Source organism: Panulirus ornatus, chromosome 14 (assembly GCF_036320965.1).
Source record: "Panulirus ornatus isolate Po-2019 chromosome 14, ASM3632096v1, whole genome shotgun sequence".
Taxonomy (NCBI): Eukaryota; Metazoa; Arthropoda; class Malacostraca; order Decapoda; family Palinuridae; genus Panulirus; species Panulirus ornatus.
The window spans coordinates 60971204-60989702 of record NC_092237.1 but is presented as its reverse complement, the minus strand read 5'-3'; the positions used below and the strand labels follow the sequence as shown (position 1 = coordinate 60989702).

Here is an 18499-nt window from a genome sequence, read left to right as displayed (position 1 = left end):
AAATGGGTTAATGAGTTGAGGAAAATGGAAGACCTGGTTGGCTGAGGAGAACATAAGTTGAGACTAAATGGATCACACACACACACACACACACACACACACACACACACACACACACCAGCACCTTCTTGGTATTAAAGATACTTACGACAGATCTCCACAAGGGCGAGTTTCACGTATTGCCTCCAAAAGTTCCTGCGAGTCTGGTCATGCTTGTTAGGTGATAGTGGGACTTATGACGCCTGTCCCTAATGGTCATTGTCTCTTTCCTTCCAGGCACACCAATCGTTACGTCCACCAGCCCGGGCGTATTGAGGATTATGTACCCGGGTATTCCTCGCTGTCTGAGAAGGAGCTGAAGAAGGTGAGTCTGAGCAAGACTGACGGTGGAGGGGAAGGTGTCAGAGCAAGACTGACGGTGGAGGGGAAGGTGTCTGAGCAAGACTGAAAATGAAGAGAGGAGTCACTTCCTAAGGTCATGTTCCCTTGGTGTGAGGGGGAAAAAGTGAGGTAGAATGGGATCAAGTTAATGATCATGATTACTGGAAGAAAATGAAGAGTCACTCTTAGTAGAGCTCATGTTCCTGAATATGAGGAAGAGAGAGTTGGGGAATGTTAACACCGGCTTAAGTACTATGAAAATGTGAACTGGCACAAATTTGAGACATTGTGAGTGATTGTGATAACTGGAACTTTGTCTCGTGGAGAGAGAGAGAGAGAGAGAGAGAGAGAGAGAGAGAGAGAGAGAGAGAGAGAGAGAGAGAGAGAGAGAGACTATGAATGAAAATGAGGAGTGACTGTGACCGAAAATGAGGATATCCTCCCAAAGGAAATGAACCAGATGGTAGATTAAAGAGGATTGAATGTGAAAGCGAACGAAAAAGATATGAAACTGGACGAAAGCATATCAACATGAGGAGTATGAGTGCAGATGACTCACTGATGAATGACTCCGAAGGTGAATATGAGGCAAAGATAATGGAATGAAAAAAAGATAATAATTTAGACAGAATTACAGCAAGACACCGAAAATGGGAACCATAGTAGATAAGGAAAACGTAACATCAGTTACCCATTAACTATTAATCAAAATTGTCGTTTCAGATGATAATTGCCACTATATTTTGAGTGGTTTGTGAGTAATAGACCTGGAAAAATTAGATTATAAGTAAAGGTCACATTATGACGTTGAAATTCTCAGGTCCTTATATAAAAAAAAGAACGAAATAGTGCAGTTAATCGGTGAATAAGCCTGTGTATTTGCACCTCTGCGTAATCATACAATGGCCCGTAATCATACTATCAAGAACACCATATTGATCAGCTTGTAGTTAGAGTATTGGTTGATTAGTGGAAGAACAGTAGTTAGTGTATTGATTAGTGGAAGGCCTTTGGTCATTGTACCGGTTAATGAGTAGAGAGGCTGTAGATGATGTATTACATAGTGGAAGGTCTGATAATGCCATTAGCATTTTAAATTTCTTTAGAGATTTCAGGTATAGATCAATTTCGTGATCCCCTATCCCCACAACTGTCCAGATGTTACATATAACATCACAGATGAAATACAAACATTCAAGGTAAACGCATAACCTTTTTTTTTTTTCTGGACATATTTTTACTCAAGTACTGACGAGGAATTGGGTAATGGGGGCACGTAGTTCACCCTCGTATTAGGAGTATCTGCTTCGCTTGGCGTCGTGGCGAAGGAAGACCGTATGTAGACTCAGACGGCAAAGATCTTCCTAAAGATTAAAAGATTGTAGGACATGATTATACAAACCCAGGAATCCGTTTTATCCCTTTTTGTGGGGCTTCTGCAGCTTGGACGCTGCGCTCCACACGGGAGCAAGGTAAGGTCGGACTCCTTTAAGGCGGGAAGATCCTCTGTGGCAGCTGTACTCCGTGCACTAGCCAGGACATACAATACACGGATAAATGTAGCCCGGAAGTTTCCTTTACCTGGCACAAATGTGAGGCCATAGACGCACGGATATGTCACCCACCCCCCACTCCCTCCCGAGAGCTTACACACACACACACACACACACACACACACACACACACACACACACACACACACACACACAAGCGGTCATGATAATGAATCATTAGACTGTTGTATAGATACGTGTATGACACTGATTGAAGGATGTTGGACCGTGATGCCTAATGCTGTGCTCATGTCGGCGTTTGATGATCCCAGTACGAGGAAGTGGCCTCATCCACCGTATAGGTGACGTGACGTCATCTGCCGTATGAAACGTGACGTCTTGCACCGTATGTGACGTGACGTCTGTGACGTGACGTCTGTGACGTGACCCCCCCCCCCTCCTCTCGATCTCATGGTAGACAGAATACCCAGATACTGGCAGTTATAGCCAGGTGTCTTGTGACTGATCTTAGTGTCCTTATCCACACTTGTTGAATTAGATATCACAGAAAGAGAGTCAGATTCTCAGTTGAGAACAGATCCCATATACGATATTTTGTATTCTACCCCAAGATAAAAGACTGTCTGTCTGTCTGTCTGTCCAAAAAGCGAACTGTATTAAGACAATCAGTTCGTACCCATTTTTTTCTTGACCCGTCGAAGAAAACTTGTTTTTATTTAGAAAACCAAATGACACGCTGTTATGGCAGATCAACAGAGCCTGAAATATGACGCAGACTTTAGAATCTGTCGTAAGAATCTTGTAGCACTAGTTTCATATTGTTCTTCCCTGAGGAGTGTCTTTGGAAGGGCAGCATGTACCACACAGACCAACGTGTGGCACAGACCAGCATGTGCTGCAGGCTAGCATGCTTGTCGCTGTAACCCCCTGGATGCGAACATTGAATATGGGTGTGAAGACTTGAGGCTTCCGAATGAGGAAGCTATGATTGTATTCATTAGACCAATATATATATATATATATATATATATATATATATATATATATATATATATATATATATATATATATATATATATATAGTTAGATAGATAGATATACAAGGGTATAGGTGGTGAGATAGACAGAAATTGCACAATGCTTTAGCGTTGCTGCCCTGCATTAAACAGTTTCTTGTCCATCTCGTGTGTGTTTTCATGGACCACCTATATTCTCATTTGCCCTAGAGGTACCCGTGTGTATATATATATATATATATATATATAATATATATATATATATATATATATATATATATATATATATATATATATATATATATATATATAATGTGATATTATGTGAAATTATGAGAATATGTTTAGCATTAATATTTACCTTTTGCTTTCGGCCTAGTACATGACGTAGATATGGCATGCATACTGCTTGGTAGACAAAGAGATGGCAACTGTAGTAGTCATAGACTGTGTATAGAATAGCTGTATGATGTGTAGGACTAAGGACTCTTTGAGGGGGTAGTGTCAGTGCTGGACACGGCGGCGGTTCTCACCCGCCCTGTTCCCTGTAGTGACCCCACAGCTTGCCCACCCACCCACGTCACCATGTCTGTCATGATGTTCTCTTCTCTTCCATGTTTCGTCCAGAACCCGGATGCTGACATTAAACTAGAGGTTGGTTTGATTTATAACGAATTTGTACGTTATTTCATGCATCACTTTTTTCTCGAATATTTTTTACAGTAACTCTTCGGTCTTAAGATTTACATTGCCCTATATACATTACTTAAGGTCATGAATGCCCTATATACATTACTTAAGGTCATGAAGACAGTTTTTAAGTATAGTATAAGTTTTTGATAGGTGAAATTAACTTTTCTGACCTCTTTAATGACTGATATATGTATTCGGTGATTTTTCACTTTTAAACTCTCTTAAAAGCTACATAAATAACTTTGATAAGTCTTTTTTTATTTTTTTACAAAAAGCGAAGCTGCCATGCCTTCTGATAAAGACTTTGCCTTGATTAATTGGTTGATTGATATGCTTGATTTGTGGTTTTAAAAAACATGTGTATGGTAGAGCTCATTTTGTTTCCTATTTAAGTTTTAACAGTTAAGACTTCACGTATATTTACCCAGCTTGGCTTGCTTCACAAACAGAATTAATTCATCCCCTGCCTGTAGCGTTGAGTACTAATAATCACATACATTTTCCTCTATGAAGAACCCTTGAACTTAGCGCGTACATGTAAGTGCACTCAGCCAACGACGCCTGGCGCGTTGCCTTGACGCTAACGTCGCCTCTTTTGTTTCTCCTGCAGTCACAGTCACAGGAGCCTCCTCCCGTCTCCGTCAACCATAGGCTCGGGTCACAGAAGATGTCCATAACCCAGTGAGTAGAGCGAGGCTTTTGTCCAGACACCCACTTGGTCACAGCTGTCCTCGTGGCTTCTTCAGGAGGTCTTGACCACTAAGTACGACTTGGTCCATTGTGTCCTCCACGAGACAGTAATCCTCATTAAGTGCTCTGTATTTGTTGTCTCCCCACTAAGTATGTTTTCTCCCCTCCCAATGCCCCGATTTAGGGTTTTTTATCCACACCCAGAATATGTTTGCTCTATCCTCAGTGTCCTGAATGGTCATTTTTCTCCCCATCACTGCACTGAAAGATTATCTTTTCTCCCCCTCAGTGCCATGAATGGTCATGTTTTCTCCCCCTCAGTGCCCTGAAGAATTATGTTTTCTCCCCCTCAGTGCCCTGAATGGTCATGTTTTCTCCCCCTCAGTGCCCTGAAGGATTAATGTTTCTCCCCCTCACTGCACTGAAAGATTATCTTTTCTCCCCCTCAGTGCCCTGAAGGATTATGTTTTCTCCCCCTCAGTGCCCTGAAAGATTATGTTTTCTCCCCCTCAGTGCCCTGAAGGATTATGTTTTCTCCCCTTCAGTGCCCTGAAGGATTATGTTTTCTCCCCTTCAGTGCCCTGAAAGAATCTGGATACGAAAGCGACAGCACCTTAGTCTTCAGGAAGCGTGAGGACGCCCGACGACAGGTACCCGACCCCAGAAAGACCAGTCAAGTGTACCGTCAGGTGAGTCCCGTACCGTCAGGCGGGTCCTGTACCGTTGTGTGAGTCTCGTACCTTGAGGTGACTCTTGTACTGCCACCTAGGTAAATCGTGTACCTTTTTGTCACGTTGATAAGTCTCGTACCGTTATGTGACTCGTACCGCTACCTTAGTGTTATGCCATGTACCATAAAGTTACACGAATGTACCGTCTTTGCCTTGTTTAGCGCCTCATCAGAAAAGACATTCTGTAATGTATTATGATATTGTCGGATTAACTTATGCTCCCTGAGAGGCCGCTAGGTTGAATCATATGATGCTCTGTGAGTGGCAGCAGGTTACATATGTGATGCCTCTCTTGGGTGGCCAACGTTGTCTTGTAACGTTGTGATTGGCTGGTTAACGTGTATGCTTAATGCCCTTCGAGGGACTGGCTGGGGATGAGAATCCCGCACAGTTGTCGTGGTAAATCGCATAATTCTTCTGTGGAAAAAAAAGAATTGCCGTTAAAGGCAGTTGTCAACCAAGATGGCCTCCTGTCATTAGATACATTAACAAAGGAGGTTAGTAGTGTTATGGATATGTTCCAGTCTTCATTAACACTTGCATGAAAAAACACACTGTATCAGTGCACAGATATATGTACACCTGCCCCATTCGTCAAGTGAGGCCTCTCCTTAGTGTAGGCCAGTCGTGATGATGGTGTAAGAAATTATGATAATAATTTACTAAAAATTTTTCCCTATTAGTAATTCCATCAAGTTAGTAAACATTCAAAAAGAGACATTGTGTTCCTGTGTTGTTATCTCGTATTTTGAGTTTGAATCTTTTTTTTTATCCTTTCTTCCACTCCTGTAAAGGTGAGCCACAGATGTGTACGTGGTAATTTCTCCCAAGCCCATGTAGGTGGGCCACTGATGTACGTGGTGTTCTCTCCCACAGATCCAGCGAGGAGGCGACATCCCCCTAACGGGTCTCCAGAAACCCAACCCACCAAAGCCCAGAGGTAACCCACCTTTTACTTTATATTCCATTTTCAGTTTTACTTTTTTTCAAACATTAACTTAATATTTTTCTTTTGATATAATAAAAGATCTAAATGGACGCTCGTTTATTAAAAGATAATGCTTGCCCTTTTTTTTTTATCTTGGTTTCCAGATTGAGTTGGTATTTTAGTATCGTAAGAGCACCTGGTAGTTAGTGAGCAACAGTAGTGCATTGTGAAGATCACAACCCACTGTTTTGGGACAAGTGGCTAAAGTTATTACGAGTTTCCTTTTAAAGATCACAAACTTGTTTTGAATGTTTGTTTTTTGTGTTACGTTTCGAGAACCCTCAAAGACCCCCTTAAGTTCATATTCATTTGTCTTTTCCTCATCACATAAAACTATTGACAGGATTGACTTAGTCACTGTTGACTTGTCCTGTGATCAGAGACTGAGTCATAGAGGGCCACCATAACGCTCTGCTGGTGTCACTGCTGCTGCTGCTGCTGCTGCCTCTTGGATTTTCACGCTGGACGTCTAGGGCTGCATGTCTGGTTCAGGGCTGCACCATTGGGAGTTCATGTCCGGCGTGGAACTGCACCTTTTTGACTTTCATGGCTGGCTAGGGGCACTACAACCTTAAGGGTTCATCTCCAGCCTAAAATTCCACCTTTTACGTTCATAAATGTCTGAGTTTGCACGTGTGAGGATTATGTCTGGTGAGGGGCATCTCTTCCTTTGGTTCGCGTTCGCCCTGGGATATAACCTGTAAGATGCACGTCAGGTCTTAGACTTCCTCCTTCTGTGGGCATTTCTATTCCCCTCAGGGCTTCTCCACTTGGAGTTCCTCTTTGGCCAGGAACTGTTCCTCTAGGGATTCGAGTCTTGCCTGGGGCTCCACATTTATGTTTCGTACCTATTATGGATCTCCACCTCTCAGGGTCCATGATTATCTTGGGCCTATACTTTCCGGAGTTCTGCCAAGTTTAGGCAGTCATCTTCTGGGGTTCATTAATACATGGCCTGGGGCTGCATGTCTTTGGGAGTACACCTGCTCTAGGGATGCCCCGTTTGGGGATGCAGTCTCGTCCAGGATGGACGTCAGTTCGAAGCTCATGCCCTGCATTGAAGATGACCCTCTAGAGAGGCATGCTCAGCCCAAGGTGAACGTCAAGCTTGGTGTCCGTACCTTGGCTGGTGTAGCTCTTCTTAAGGTAGAAGATCCTCACCTCTGGTTGCTCTAGTCGGGCCTGGGATCACGCTTGTAAGGCTGCATGTCCGGCCTTCGGACTGCACCCCTCAGGAAGGTGTATGGCTTGGAATTAGGGCTGCTCCTAACGGGGAGGATCCCTGTCTTAGGGTTGCGTCTCTAGAATCCTAGGTCTAGGGCTATACAACCCAGGCTGCATGGCTGACTTTGGTAGCGCAGCCTTCGATGTCTGTTCTGGGGGTCGATCACGACCATTCTGGTAGGAGGAAGATTCCTTCAAACTCTGGACTTCATCCCTCGACAAGATTGATTCGTAGGATGAATAGTCCCGTCGTGGAAATATTCATCTGGCAAGTATAATGAGTTACGATATTGCGTGCAGGACATTATCATTAGGAGGTACATTATGACGGCACCAGCCGCTCTGCATGCTTTTGATTTATTGTGATTACTTTTAAGACTTTTTTTTTAACCTTGAGTGTAGTTACTCAGAAGAGCACGGTAGTGAACCTTTCCTCACCCATCTCCCACATACAGCTGAGGCTCTGCTCCTCTCCCAGTCCAATTACGCCATATTTCCATGATATTTCTGCAAGATGATGAATACATGAACATATATTTTTTTCTTCGTTTTTGTGTTGCTCAGCACCAAACAGTTCTTTAACTGTTTCCCTACACATATCATCGCCACCACTTCATGACGTTCTTTTCTGTTAAACATCAACTCTCTTGTCTAACATTCTCTCTCTCCACTTCCACCAACCCTCGCATAATCCCACACCCTCCACAGCCAGCACCGCCACTGCCTTGCAGCGTTCCTTCACCCATTTCCAAGCCTTATCTCCCCATGTGGTGTCACTTTTCACAGACACCTGTTCCTCCGGTCTTTAACATTGTCTGTACCCTGCATCCTTCCTCTCCACGTGTACCTCACCTCCATCAAAACCCACCACCGTTTCAGCCCAACTTCAACCAAACTCTTCCATCCCAGCTCCATCCGCTCCTTGCGCTCATCATCCACCCTATCTCCATCAGTTCCTTATGTCTTTCCATCCCAGCTCCATCAGCTCCTTACGCCCATCTGTCCTACCTCCATCATTTCTTTACGCTCTTTCACTCTACTCCTTACGCCCATGCATCCCAGCTCCCGCATCTCCCTGTGCCTCGAACAACCTGCATCCTTATTTCATGTGCACTGTTGCCCACCCTGCACTGCCAACATGTTGTCTTCCTGCCATACCCCAAGAGCATGCACGTGTCCATTCAGCGAAGGAGTACGTCCGGCTGAGACCTGTATATACACCCACGAGTTGTCCGAAGCCTTATATAACCTGCACCAGTATATAATTTGTGCACGGAGAAGCATCACAGTTGTAATGTTGGCAAGAAATTGCACCTGAGGAATGCTTTTAAAAGCACTGAGCCACAGCTTCATGGCCAAGTTCCTTGCAAGCACGAGTACCAGCACAAGCACGTCATGATGGCCTGTTTCACTTTCTTCCCCTCTGGTAATCGACTTCGGTGCACAGCAGCGTAGAGGATGGTATTCACAAGAGGGTTGCTGCACTTTGATGAGAACTGTGATCAGTGTCGTACTACTTCATGATAACCCTTCTTGCAGACGGATACTACGTGGTGTACTCAGACCTTGACCTGGGTCTCCACCACCCCTCTCTCTCCGATCTCTCCCCGTCCTGCGACGTGCCTAGAGCCATGTCGCCACCGGCTAAGCCCCCAGTACCCACTTTTGGGGACAAGAAGAGGACGGCGCCATCGAAAGTTGTCTTGGCACCCTCGCCACCTCGTCGAATTTCCTCGAAGTGGCATCCCTCCCTCATCAAGAGCAGTAAGGATAGGCCACCGGTACCCTCACCTCGTTCGACCTCCGCGGAACGTGTTCGTGAAACTCGCGCCCTCTACTCGTCATGGCACCGCGAGAAGGTGGCACGCTCCCGGGAGAAACTTGGCACGTCCCCTGCAAGAACAACCTCCCTGGGTCGGACGCTCTCGGCTGCAAAACAGACACAGGAAGTGCGGGAGAACTTCCTAAAGGGACGCCGCACTGTTTCTGAATCACGCTTCACCATCGAGGACCGTGAAAAATCACCCCCACGTCGGACCGCGTCACCCACCAAGGTTGGCTCTCCTACCAGGCAGTCTGAGACTCGTGAAAAGCTACATCATAGATCATCCCATCGGGAAGGACTCTGTGAGAAAACCCTTGTGAATAAGCATGAAGCTCAAGAACATACACCCGTGTCTGCCCGAGGTCATAACCGGTCGCTGAGTGCTGACTCTTCAAGGAAGTGGTCGAACACCTCTGCAGAGAGCGGTCGCTATAGCGTCATGCGTCACACAGTCAGTAGCATGAACAAGATCAAGCGGCCATCACTACAGCAAAACCAGACGGATGCCATCAATTCTGCTCCTCGAAGCAGCAGCGCTGAGAGCAGCTGTAGACGGCGGCGAAGTGGCTGTGTCTCTCCTGAGCCACAAACGACGAGCCGAAAGTCCCCAGTTGGGAGAAAAGACAGCCGCTGCCGAGGATCTCCTTACTCTGACGTTTCTATGGAAGTTTCTGACGATAAGAAGTTGAAGCAAAGCGAGAGTTTCGACACCACACAGAGTAACGAGACCGGTTACTCTAGCATGCTAGATCTTTCTCCTTCACCAACTCCGGAGAAGAAGTCGCCCGAGGATCGTGACCGTCGTACAAGGAGGCGGTCGGAGCCACAGCCACGTCCTCACTCCGCCCCAGCTCGCCGTACCCGCGTTTCATCGTCGTTCCACGAACAGCGGAACAAATGGGAAGCCTTGACCCGCGGGGAACCCATAGGAGGCCGTCAGTCACGCAACCCCTCGCGAAGCACCTCGCCTCTCCGCTCCCTTCAGTTGGTTCGACAGGTCAGCAGCAGCTTCAAGGACATCCCAGTGGAGGTCTGGTCTGCTGGGGCTCGACGGAGCAAGAGTCTGGATGTACTGACCCCGTCGCCGCATTCCCACCCACACCGCTATCGTCAGTATATCATGGAACTGCGTAATGCTGCTCCCCGCAATGCTCGAATCTCTCAACTTCGACGTCTTTTCACATCTCTTGACAGGGTTCACCGCCTGGAGCGATCTGTCAGCAGCGTAGAGCTCTCAGCTGCTCAGAGTCGCGCTTTTGAGATCATAGACTTTGAGACGTGGAAGGGCTTGAGGGAAAGGGAACGAAAAGCCCTCGAGTACAACGTTTTGCTGAAGGAGCTCAACGTTGCACAAAAGGAGCGAGAGTTTCTGTACAAGGTGACGCCAGAGAAAAAGTGGACTGGTGACTGCAGGTTGCGTGGACGTGACGTGAGTGTCCCAGAGCTCTGTGAGAAGTTTACCACTGCCACAGATAACTCGTCCGAGATCACGCAGAAGCGGCGACGCGAACTAGAGAGCTCGAAAGACACTTACCGTGGTTTATGGCGGGGGTCGTCTGTAAGAGACCTTTCACAAATGTACCAGAGTCCCGAGCGTCATCGCAGCAGCAGGAGGGGTTCTAGTCTGAGTCTTCCGCGCGAAGACTCAAGTATGAGAGCCCGCGGCTTGTGGACCAGCCTTAGTCTAGAGCAGGTGAACGCCTTCCGGGATCACCTCACAGAGATCTACGGGTCGATGCAGAGTATCCGCTCGTGGCGAGAGAGGAAACTGATGAGCAGTGAAAGATCGCAGACCAGGAGTCATAGAGAATTATCGAAATATAATGTGGACGTAGCAGAGACGGGACGTGCCCTGGCAGATAAGCTGCGTACTCTACACGTCCGTCCCCCAGCAGAAGTTCAGCGGTCTCCTGTCAGGCAGCCGTCACCCACCAGGAACACAAAGAGGTCGAGTAACTTCACTCAGGTGGAAGACGAGCGACGCCAGCTGTCAAAACAGCTCTCCATCGAACTCCAGGAGAAGGTGTTGGAGCAGAGGTCTGGTCGTTCCCTGGAAGCTACTCCGGGAGTGTCAGACAGCCTGCAAGTTCCTGATGTTCCTCTGTCCATCAGCCCCGAGAGTTTGTCTCGGTCTTCCCCGCGTACCTGTTACTCCCTCGACATTTCTGACTCCTCTGAGCCAAACTCTCTTAATTCTGGCGACCAGTTCTTACTGTTAGTGCAGAAGCCTGGTCGATCTGGCCGCAGCCACAGTCTCCCGCCTGAGCCAGTTAGTGACCCAGAAACAAGTGATTCCGAGGTTTCTGTCAGAACTGTCGTTCACAAGGACGTCGCAGGGAAGGTCAAATTCTTTGAGAAGCGGGCACGTCGCAATTCAAGGTCATCTGAACGCCACTCGTCTCGTGGTAGTCGACTGAACGTGGACGAAGTGCCCCACTATGCCACATTACCATCACGACTGAAGCAGCAGTCACAGAGCAAACTGCTATCCCCAAACTACCTACCGGAGAGATCCGTTTCCTCCGTCAATCTAACTAGTAAGGCAGATGTTGCGTCTCAGGCGTGGCAGATCTACGACAAGGCCAACCCACTGAGTGGCTCTTCAGTGCAGCGTCTTCATGACCCACCACGAGAAAAGAAAGATCCTGGGGACCCAACGTCACACTCCCGCTCGTACCTTTACCACGTTAAGACAGGTGAGGTCAGCCGCTTGAAGACCAGGTATGAGAGCCCTGAAGATGCACGACGGCGTGCAAAATCCTTGCCGGATGTAAATGGCCCTCTGTCGCGTGTGACTCCTACAGGAAGGACCTTTGTTCGGGGTCAGGAAGCGGGCGACGTGCAGTATATAAGAGCTAAGTATGAGACGCCGAGGCGGTCTCGCAGCCCAGACCGCTGGCAGCCCAACCGGGATGAGTATTTGCCAAAGTCAAAGTTAACCTCAACGCTGCAGACACTGGCCGCCCGCTCGCCCGCCTTCCACGAGCCCGACACGATCGAGAGACTCGCGCGCCGGGACTCGATAGAGAAGGCTGTGCTTCGGCGTGTGTACACAGGCAACGTGGAGGCTTCTGTTGAACGTCTCGAGAACAAAAAACTCGAGACCGGATCAGGATTGTCTATTATCGGCCAAATGTATACTTCAGCTCCCTCTGTTAATGAGCTCGCGATAATGGCTCCCCTCATACCACCGCGGCCGCCGCCACCGCTCATGGGTCCCCAGAAACCTCAGCGTATGGCCCGTGGCAATCCGCAGCCCCTTCTGACCTCCACTCCCACGCCTTCGCCGGGAGACATACGTGCTGCCCACAGAGAGCGAGCTCTGCACGTGCCCGTACCGGTGTGCCCGCCACCGGTCATGGTCCATCCTCCTCCAGGCTCCTCCGCCACCTTCTCCTCACGGTCCTCCGCCCATTACAACGCTGACGCCCATCGCCCCAAGTCCCGATACATACCACCAGAATCCTATGGGACGTCCCCTCCCAAGTCCTGTGGCTATGGCCACAGGCCGAGCTGGACGCAGTCCCTGGAGCGTCCTCACCGCGTGACGCGGGCCATGACCCATAGCACCACGCCCCCGGCCTCGCAACAGGGCGGCAGCCACTGCTACACCCTCCGTCACCACCATGTCTCCCGCAGCCACCACCAGCCACCCACCAAAGGCTCTCCAGCCGACCGCCACACCTACTCTCAGCCATATTCCTACACCCACACCTCCTCCCAACCCACTCGACTCCACCAGTCCCATTCCCACCACCACTCCCACAGTCCAGGACGGGACCAGAGCTACAGCAGCAAGGCCGTCTCATGGAAAGGTGCTAGTGTTATTTATTTCACGGAATGACTCGACTCCCTCTCCTGACGGTGGTGGTCTTCCAGTCTCTCATCGGGTCTCTCTTTTTTCCGGGCTGCCATTTCCGTGACCTCCCTAAAGTAGTCACTACAGTAACGCCTTCGGGAACTCTCAAGACAGATGGAGTTCCCAGGTGACCTTTCCCCTGTTTTGCTGATGTATGAGGGAGGGGAGGGGACTTCCTAAAGTGACTTCGCTTTCAGAGTCTCCTGACAATGTTTCATCCTCATGATGTGCACTCTTGAATCTTCTCCTTATCTCATATTTCATCAGATTTAGAATAAGGAAACAATTTAGTAATAAGTTAATGTGCATGTTGAATTATTTTTTGTTAAATTAGCATCTCAATGGAATTTATGCTGAAACTTTCAGGAATGATTTTGATATAAATGAATTGCTAAATATAGTTTTTTGCACTTTTACGTACGACTTCGTATGTCTATTGATGTTCTTATGCAAATAATAATCTGTTGTGAAATGCTGAAGCAACGCCATAACCCAGTGTTGTAGACGCTTCTACGTATGTTATAGATTTAAGAATGTCTTTTGCTGTCATAAATCCAACCATTTGCTCTCTGCCTTGTTATGCACTTCTGTCGAGTCCCTCTCTGTCTCGCATTTACTGTATCCTTTTCTATGATATACTTCATCATACCTGTTACACCCATGTTACGTTTACACATAGTTTTGCTATATCTATGTTATACTCTTCTCTGTCTTGTATTTCTGATTATCTTCATAGCTTTCTCTTATCGCAGTCAATGATACACATCTCTGTCGTTTCCTAATCAGATTAATGCCCCTTTTTCGTATCCCAATCAGTGATTGAGATCCCTTTTGTCATATTCCAATCAGACAAACATCCCTTTGTCGTGTCCCCGTCAGACAAACATCCCCTAGTCAAAGATTCATATCTCTTAGTTGTACCATCAATCAGTGACTCGCATCCCTCTGTCGCAACTCACAATTAGCGATTCACAACACTTTCAAATCCCCAGTCAGCGATTCACATCCTTTAGATATCCCAGCATCAGACACTTGACGCTTACACTTATTCTCTTTGTCGCACTGTACCACTCATACAGACTCTCATCACACTCCACTCAGTTTTACTCCCTCCCTACTCTTGACAGATCACCAACACTCATACATTTCCTGTTATTGTGTTTTGCACACACACACACACACACACACACACACACACACACACACACACACACACACACACACACACACACACACAAAACACACCTTTTTTTTACTGTATCTTTCATTACTTTTTATCCTCGTACTCTACACACACACACGTCACATGGGATCCGCTCCACTCAGCACCTCACTTTATCTCCCTCTCATTTTTTGTTCACGAGTTCTTTTGCCTTCCCTCTCCTCTCTGCACGCCTGGCCATCTGTGTTTCTGTGTCTTTACTGAGAAATATCGTTCCCCCTCAGTTTGTTATTTTTCCTGTCTTTACCTCATTCTTTTTACGTATTTCCTCTTTTTGCACCTCCTCAAGAGCTCTCTGCTTCACTTCCTCGTCTCTGTTCCTTACATTATCATCACCATTTCCTTACCTCACTTTTGACAGTTCTCTCCGTATCATCTCACACCTTCGCATGCTTCTCTACGCATGCTTCCCTTCTTTACACTTGTTTATCTTGGGTTTCTTTATTCTTCATGCTGTTCATTGTTATCCCCTCATTTCGTTTTAGTTCATTATCTTGACATCACTTTTCCACTTTTGTTAACCATTACTTCACTATTTCCTCCTCTCTCCCACTTCCATTATCCTATCGTGTTCCTTTCATCATCATCATCTCTTTTCTTTTACTTCCCTTCTCCACTATCACCCCATTTTCATCTCCATTGTCGTCTTCATCTCCTTTTTTTTTCAACTCTTATGATATCGCTCAACCTACCAACTCTCTCAGCATGTGATATCTCAAGTCTTACCCCTCCACCTCTCCTGATCTGACATCGTACCATTCACTCCTGTCTACCCTTCGTATGATATCTCACATTTCACTCCTAAACTCCTTTGTCACATACACTTTTCCCTCCACCATCTACGCCTCTTGTCATTCTTCACCTTCTACTCCTTCGTCATATTATCTCCCTTTGCCTTCACTTCACCATTCCCTTATTTTTTTCTTGCTTGCCCAGATGTCTCCCTTTCTCCCTTCCCTCCTCCCTTTGTCACCCTCCCTTACCTTGTCGTCGTCTTGCCCCAGAGCCGGTGATCGGCCCCCTCCCGTACCCCTTCCAGACAGGCAGTCAACAGGCGCCACCGGCACGTCCAGGTAAAGATTTCTTGTTGATCCTCTTGCTTGGACCTGGAATACAGGGCTAACTAGGTACCTGCAGTAGGGCTAATTAGGGACCTGCAATGGGGATACTAGGGACCTGGAACGGGGCTTACTAGGGACATGGAATTAGATTAAGTAAGGTCATGGAATACAAGGCTGTCTGGGGATCTGGAATACAGGGCTGATTAGGGATCTGGAATTCGGAGCCAACTAGAAACGTAGAAAAACAGGGTTAACTTGGGGCTGATGAGGTACCTGGAACACAGGGGTAACTAAGGACCTGGAACAGGGGTAACTAGGAGCCTGGAAAAATTATGAATGGATGACGTTCACCAAAGCTGACCTGCAGCAGGCACTATATAGAGACCGCTGAGTACCTGTAACAGGGCTAACCAGGGACCTGTAACATAGGACTAACTAGGTACCTGTAACGGGGCTAACCAGGGACCTGTACCACAGGACTAACTAGGTACCTGGAACAGGACTAAGCAGAGACCCGTAACACTGAGCTGACTAGGTACCTGTAACGGGGCTAACCGTGGACCTATACCATAGGACTAACTAGGTAATTGGGACGGGGCTTAGCAGGGTCCTGTAACACTGGGCTAACTAGGTACCTGGAATAGGGCTAACTAGAGATATGGAACACAAGGTTATATAGGGTCCTTTAACGGCCATCTATAGACCTGAACAGGGTTAAAGAGGGCTTGCATCAGGGCCGCTGGAATTAGGGTCTATAACAAGGCTATTTTGACTTAAGTAGGATGAGTTGCAGTGTGGCTAATGTGATGTAAATATGGCAAATGTGGTATATGTATTGTTGGCTAATAAGTTGTTAAGTAGGGGCTAGAACGGTCTTAAATACGGGTTGTGTAAATATAAAACAAAGGCTAATTATAAGTAGTTACTCTAATTTGATTTACGAAAAAATTCCATGAAGGTTACAAAATGTTTTTCCTTGTAAATAGCTTAAACAGACGAGTCCATAGATTTCTTTATAACACGTAGTATAATCCAATTATATTGCAGTCTAGGACATATTGCATATCTTAACTCGATGACCAGTATAAATGCTGGGTAAAAGGCAACACATAGCAGAAAACTCCAACCGTCATGTAAATAAAAAAAAAACTTTTCTTTTTACGTTTACGCTCAAGTAAATGTAATAAAGACTTTTCAAATACACACACACACACATACACAGTCGCTTGAAACTAACTAACCCCTCTTTCTCTCATTTTCACTTCTCATACTGAGAAAATGTATATAGTTTGATCTCATCCTTCTCTTTTTTTTTTTTCTTTCACTTCATCAGTCATCTGAAAGTCGGCAGATTTGCGTTACTCAAATGTCAGCGGCAGGAAAGAGAAATGTCGAACGAATTTTGGAGAACTTATCTCTTAAAGTAGTTTTACGAAAGACGTGAGGAACCCAGACCCAGTCGTTACAGTCAGGTGAGCTCTTCCAAGGTATCTAATCCTCAGCAAAGAACGGTGAATGGCAGCTTAGTCTGTGCTGGCCGATGTCAAGTGTATTATGTACGTAGTATAATAGTCTATAGAAAAGATTAGGTCTAAGATGGGTGCATAACTGATAAGCGGAAGTGTGCAACTTAGCCAAAAAAGAAAAAAGCAAATGAAAATTATTTTATACACAAGAACCATATCCAAGTCATACATGCCGTATGACGTATTTTTGATTAGAGTGAGTCAGTGGTATCCGAGGATGAAAAATTATTTTAATCTTGCATTCGACATTGGGAGAACATCATAAGACAGATGACTCAGACTGGTGTTGGCCCACACGAGGAACCGAAATGTTTGAGGGGGAAGAAAGAAAAAAAAAAGAAAAAAGACGCGGATGCCGCCTTTGGACGGATGATTCAAGTGGATTGTATGTTTAAAATACAGATTAATTTGCGTGGGTGCAGTTCACTTGCTACCATTTTCCTTCTTATTTAATGTGACGCGGCTGTTGGCTGGTCGACGGAGCTAGGCTTGCGTGTGTCTGGCAGGCGTGGCACTCAATTGAGGCATGGGTCTAGACACTCCCTTGTGGCACTGGGAGAAGGTAGGGAGGTAGATGCTCCGCTGTGGCTCTCGCTATATATGTCTGTCGCCGACATGACTCACTCCACCAGTGCCCAGTATACTTACGGTTCCGGGTTTCCCCTGTGGCCTGAGGAGCGGTCAACGTTCGTTCGCTCCTTTACGCTCCTCGTAAGGTTTACAAAAGCGTATATTTTGACCTTAAAGACTGTGGTGAAATATACGGTAAGTTGTGTTGTTTCAGAATAACGTATTGCTTCGCTCAAGTTCAGTTGCATCTTATGTTTTAAAATCGTTTTACTGAGCTGCCTAATCAATACGGGTCACCCACAGTACAAGAATGGAGGCAGTTGTGGAGTTTTCCCTCAAAATGTATCGCCGTAGTAAACATGGCTCCCAACCTTGAACTGAAAATCTAATATTAGCAATCGGAGGGTTTCATGGAGTATGCTGTTAAGTTTAGCTTACCATCGAAAGAGGTACCATCTCTTACTTCTCATCTGACGAAGTCTCAAGGAGTCCTGTTGTACGTTTAAGGATGAGTGATACAGTGGCGTTGAAGCGCATTGCTTTACGAAGTTTAGTATGATTCTCATTCTCAGAAGTAACGCAACTTGTTTCGGCCACAACCTTAGAGGCGCACGGTGTTTTTCGTAGCAGGAGAACTGGTTCCAGTAATAATTACATTATCGTATGATAATGGCGATAATAAGAGTAATAATTTTGACCCGTGATTGTTGTACGGCACGTAGAATGAGGAAATGTTTGGTTACAAGAATAATTCATCATCGTAATTGCCACGATTATCACTGTTATTCCCGTAATCGAGTTATAATGTTCGATGATTGGTAAAACTACCTCTTCCCCCAGCCCTTCCGCCCACGGAAGTCGCCAAGGTGCCGCCGAATGTTGTGGTCTTGCGTCCGTACGTACCCCTCCCACCCCCTCCTCTAGGGGGATCAGCCCTCCTTCCCCTTCATCCACACCCCGACACAAGGGCGCCCTGCCCCCTCACCTCTATTTCGAGCTCCTCAGGGTCGACCAGCGGTGGCGGCGACCGCGTAATGCCGGAGGTAGTCTGTATGTCTAGTTGAAAAGACCGCTAAGCCGCAGCTTGACTTCAGCGTTCTGAACTTTGCTTCGGTAAGTCTGAAAGACAAAGTTTTCCCTTCTTGTCTCTTGTGAGAACAGAGACAACAGGACGAAGCGGTGGTTTGTATAGGTGAACG

The 18499-nt window shown here is 46.6% G+C and overlaps 1 protein-coding gene across 24 annotated transcripts in view; it reads left to right on the top strand.

Moving 5' to 3' along the window:
• Positions 1–18499, top strand: part of LOC139753492 (uncharacterized) — a 609003-nt gene that overhangs the window by 546447 nt on the left and 44057 nt on the right. For 22 of the 24 annotated variants that reach the window (XR_011713724.1, XM_071670098.1, XM_071670099.1 and 19 more), the window contains 7 exons: positions 277–364; positions 3539–3565; positions 4215–4285; positions 4872–4983; positions 5902–5965; positions 8777–12877; positions 15148–15216. Coding sequence is in view for 23 of the 24 variants with exons in the window: in XM_071670098.1 (XP_071526199.1) it covers positions 277–364; positions 3539–3565; positions 4215–4285; positions 4872–4983; positions 5902–5965; positions 8777–12877; positions 15148–15216 (4532 nt within the window). In the remaining variant the exon portion in view is untranslated. The remainder of the gene's footprint in view (positions 1–276; positions 365–3538; positions 3566–4214; positions 4286–4871; positions 4984–5901; positions 5966–8776; positions 12878–15147; positions 15217–18499) is intronic. The other 2 variants (XM_071670086.1, XM_071670089.1) reach the window with 1 other exon arrangement.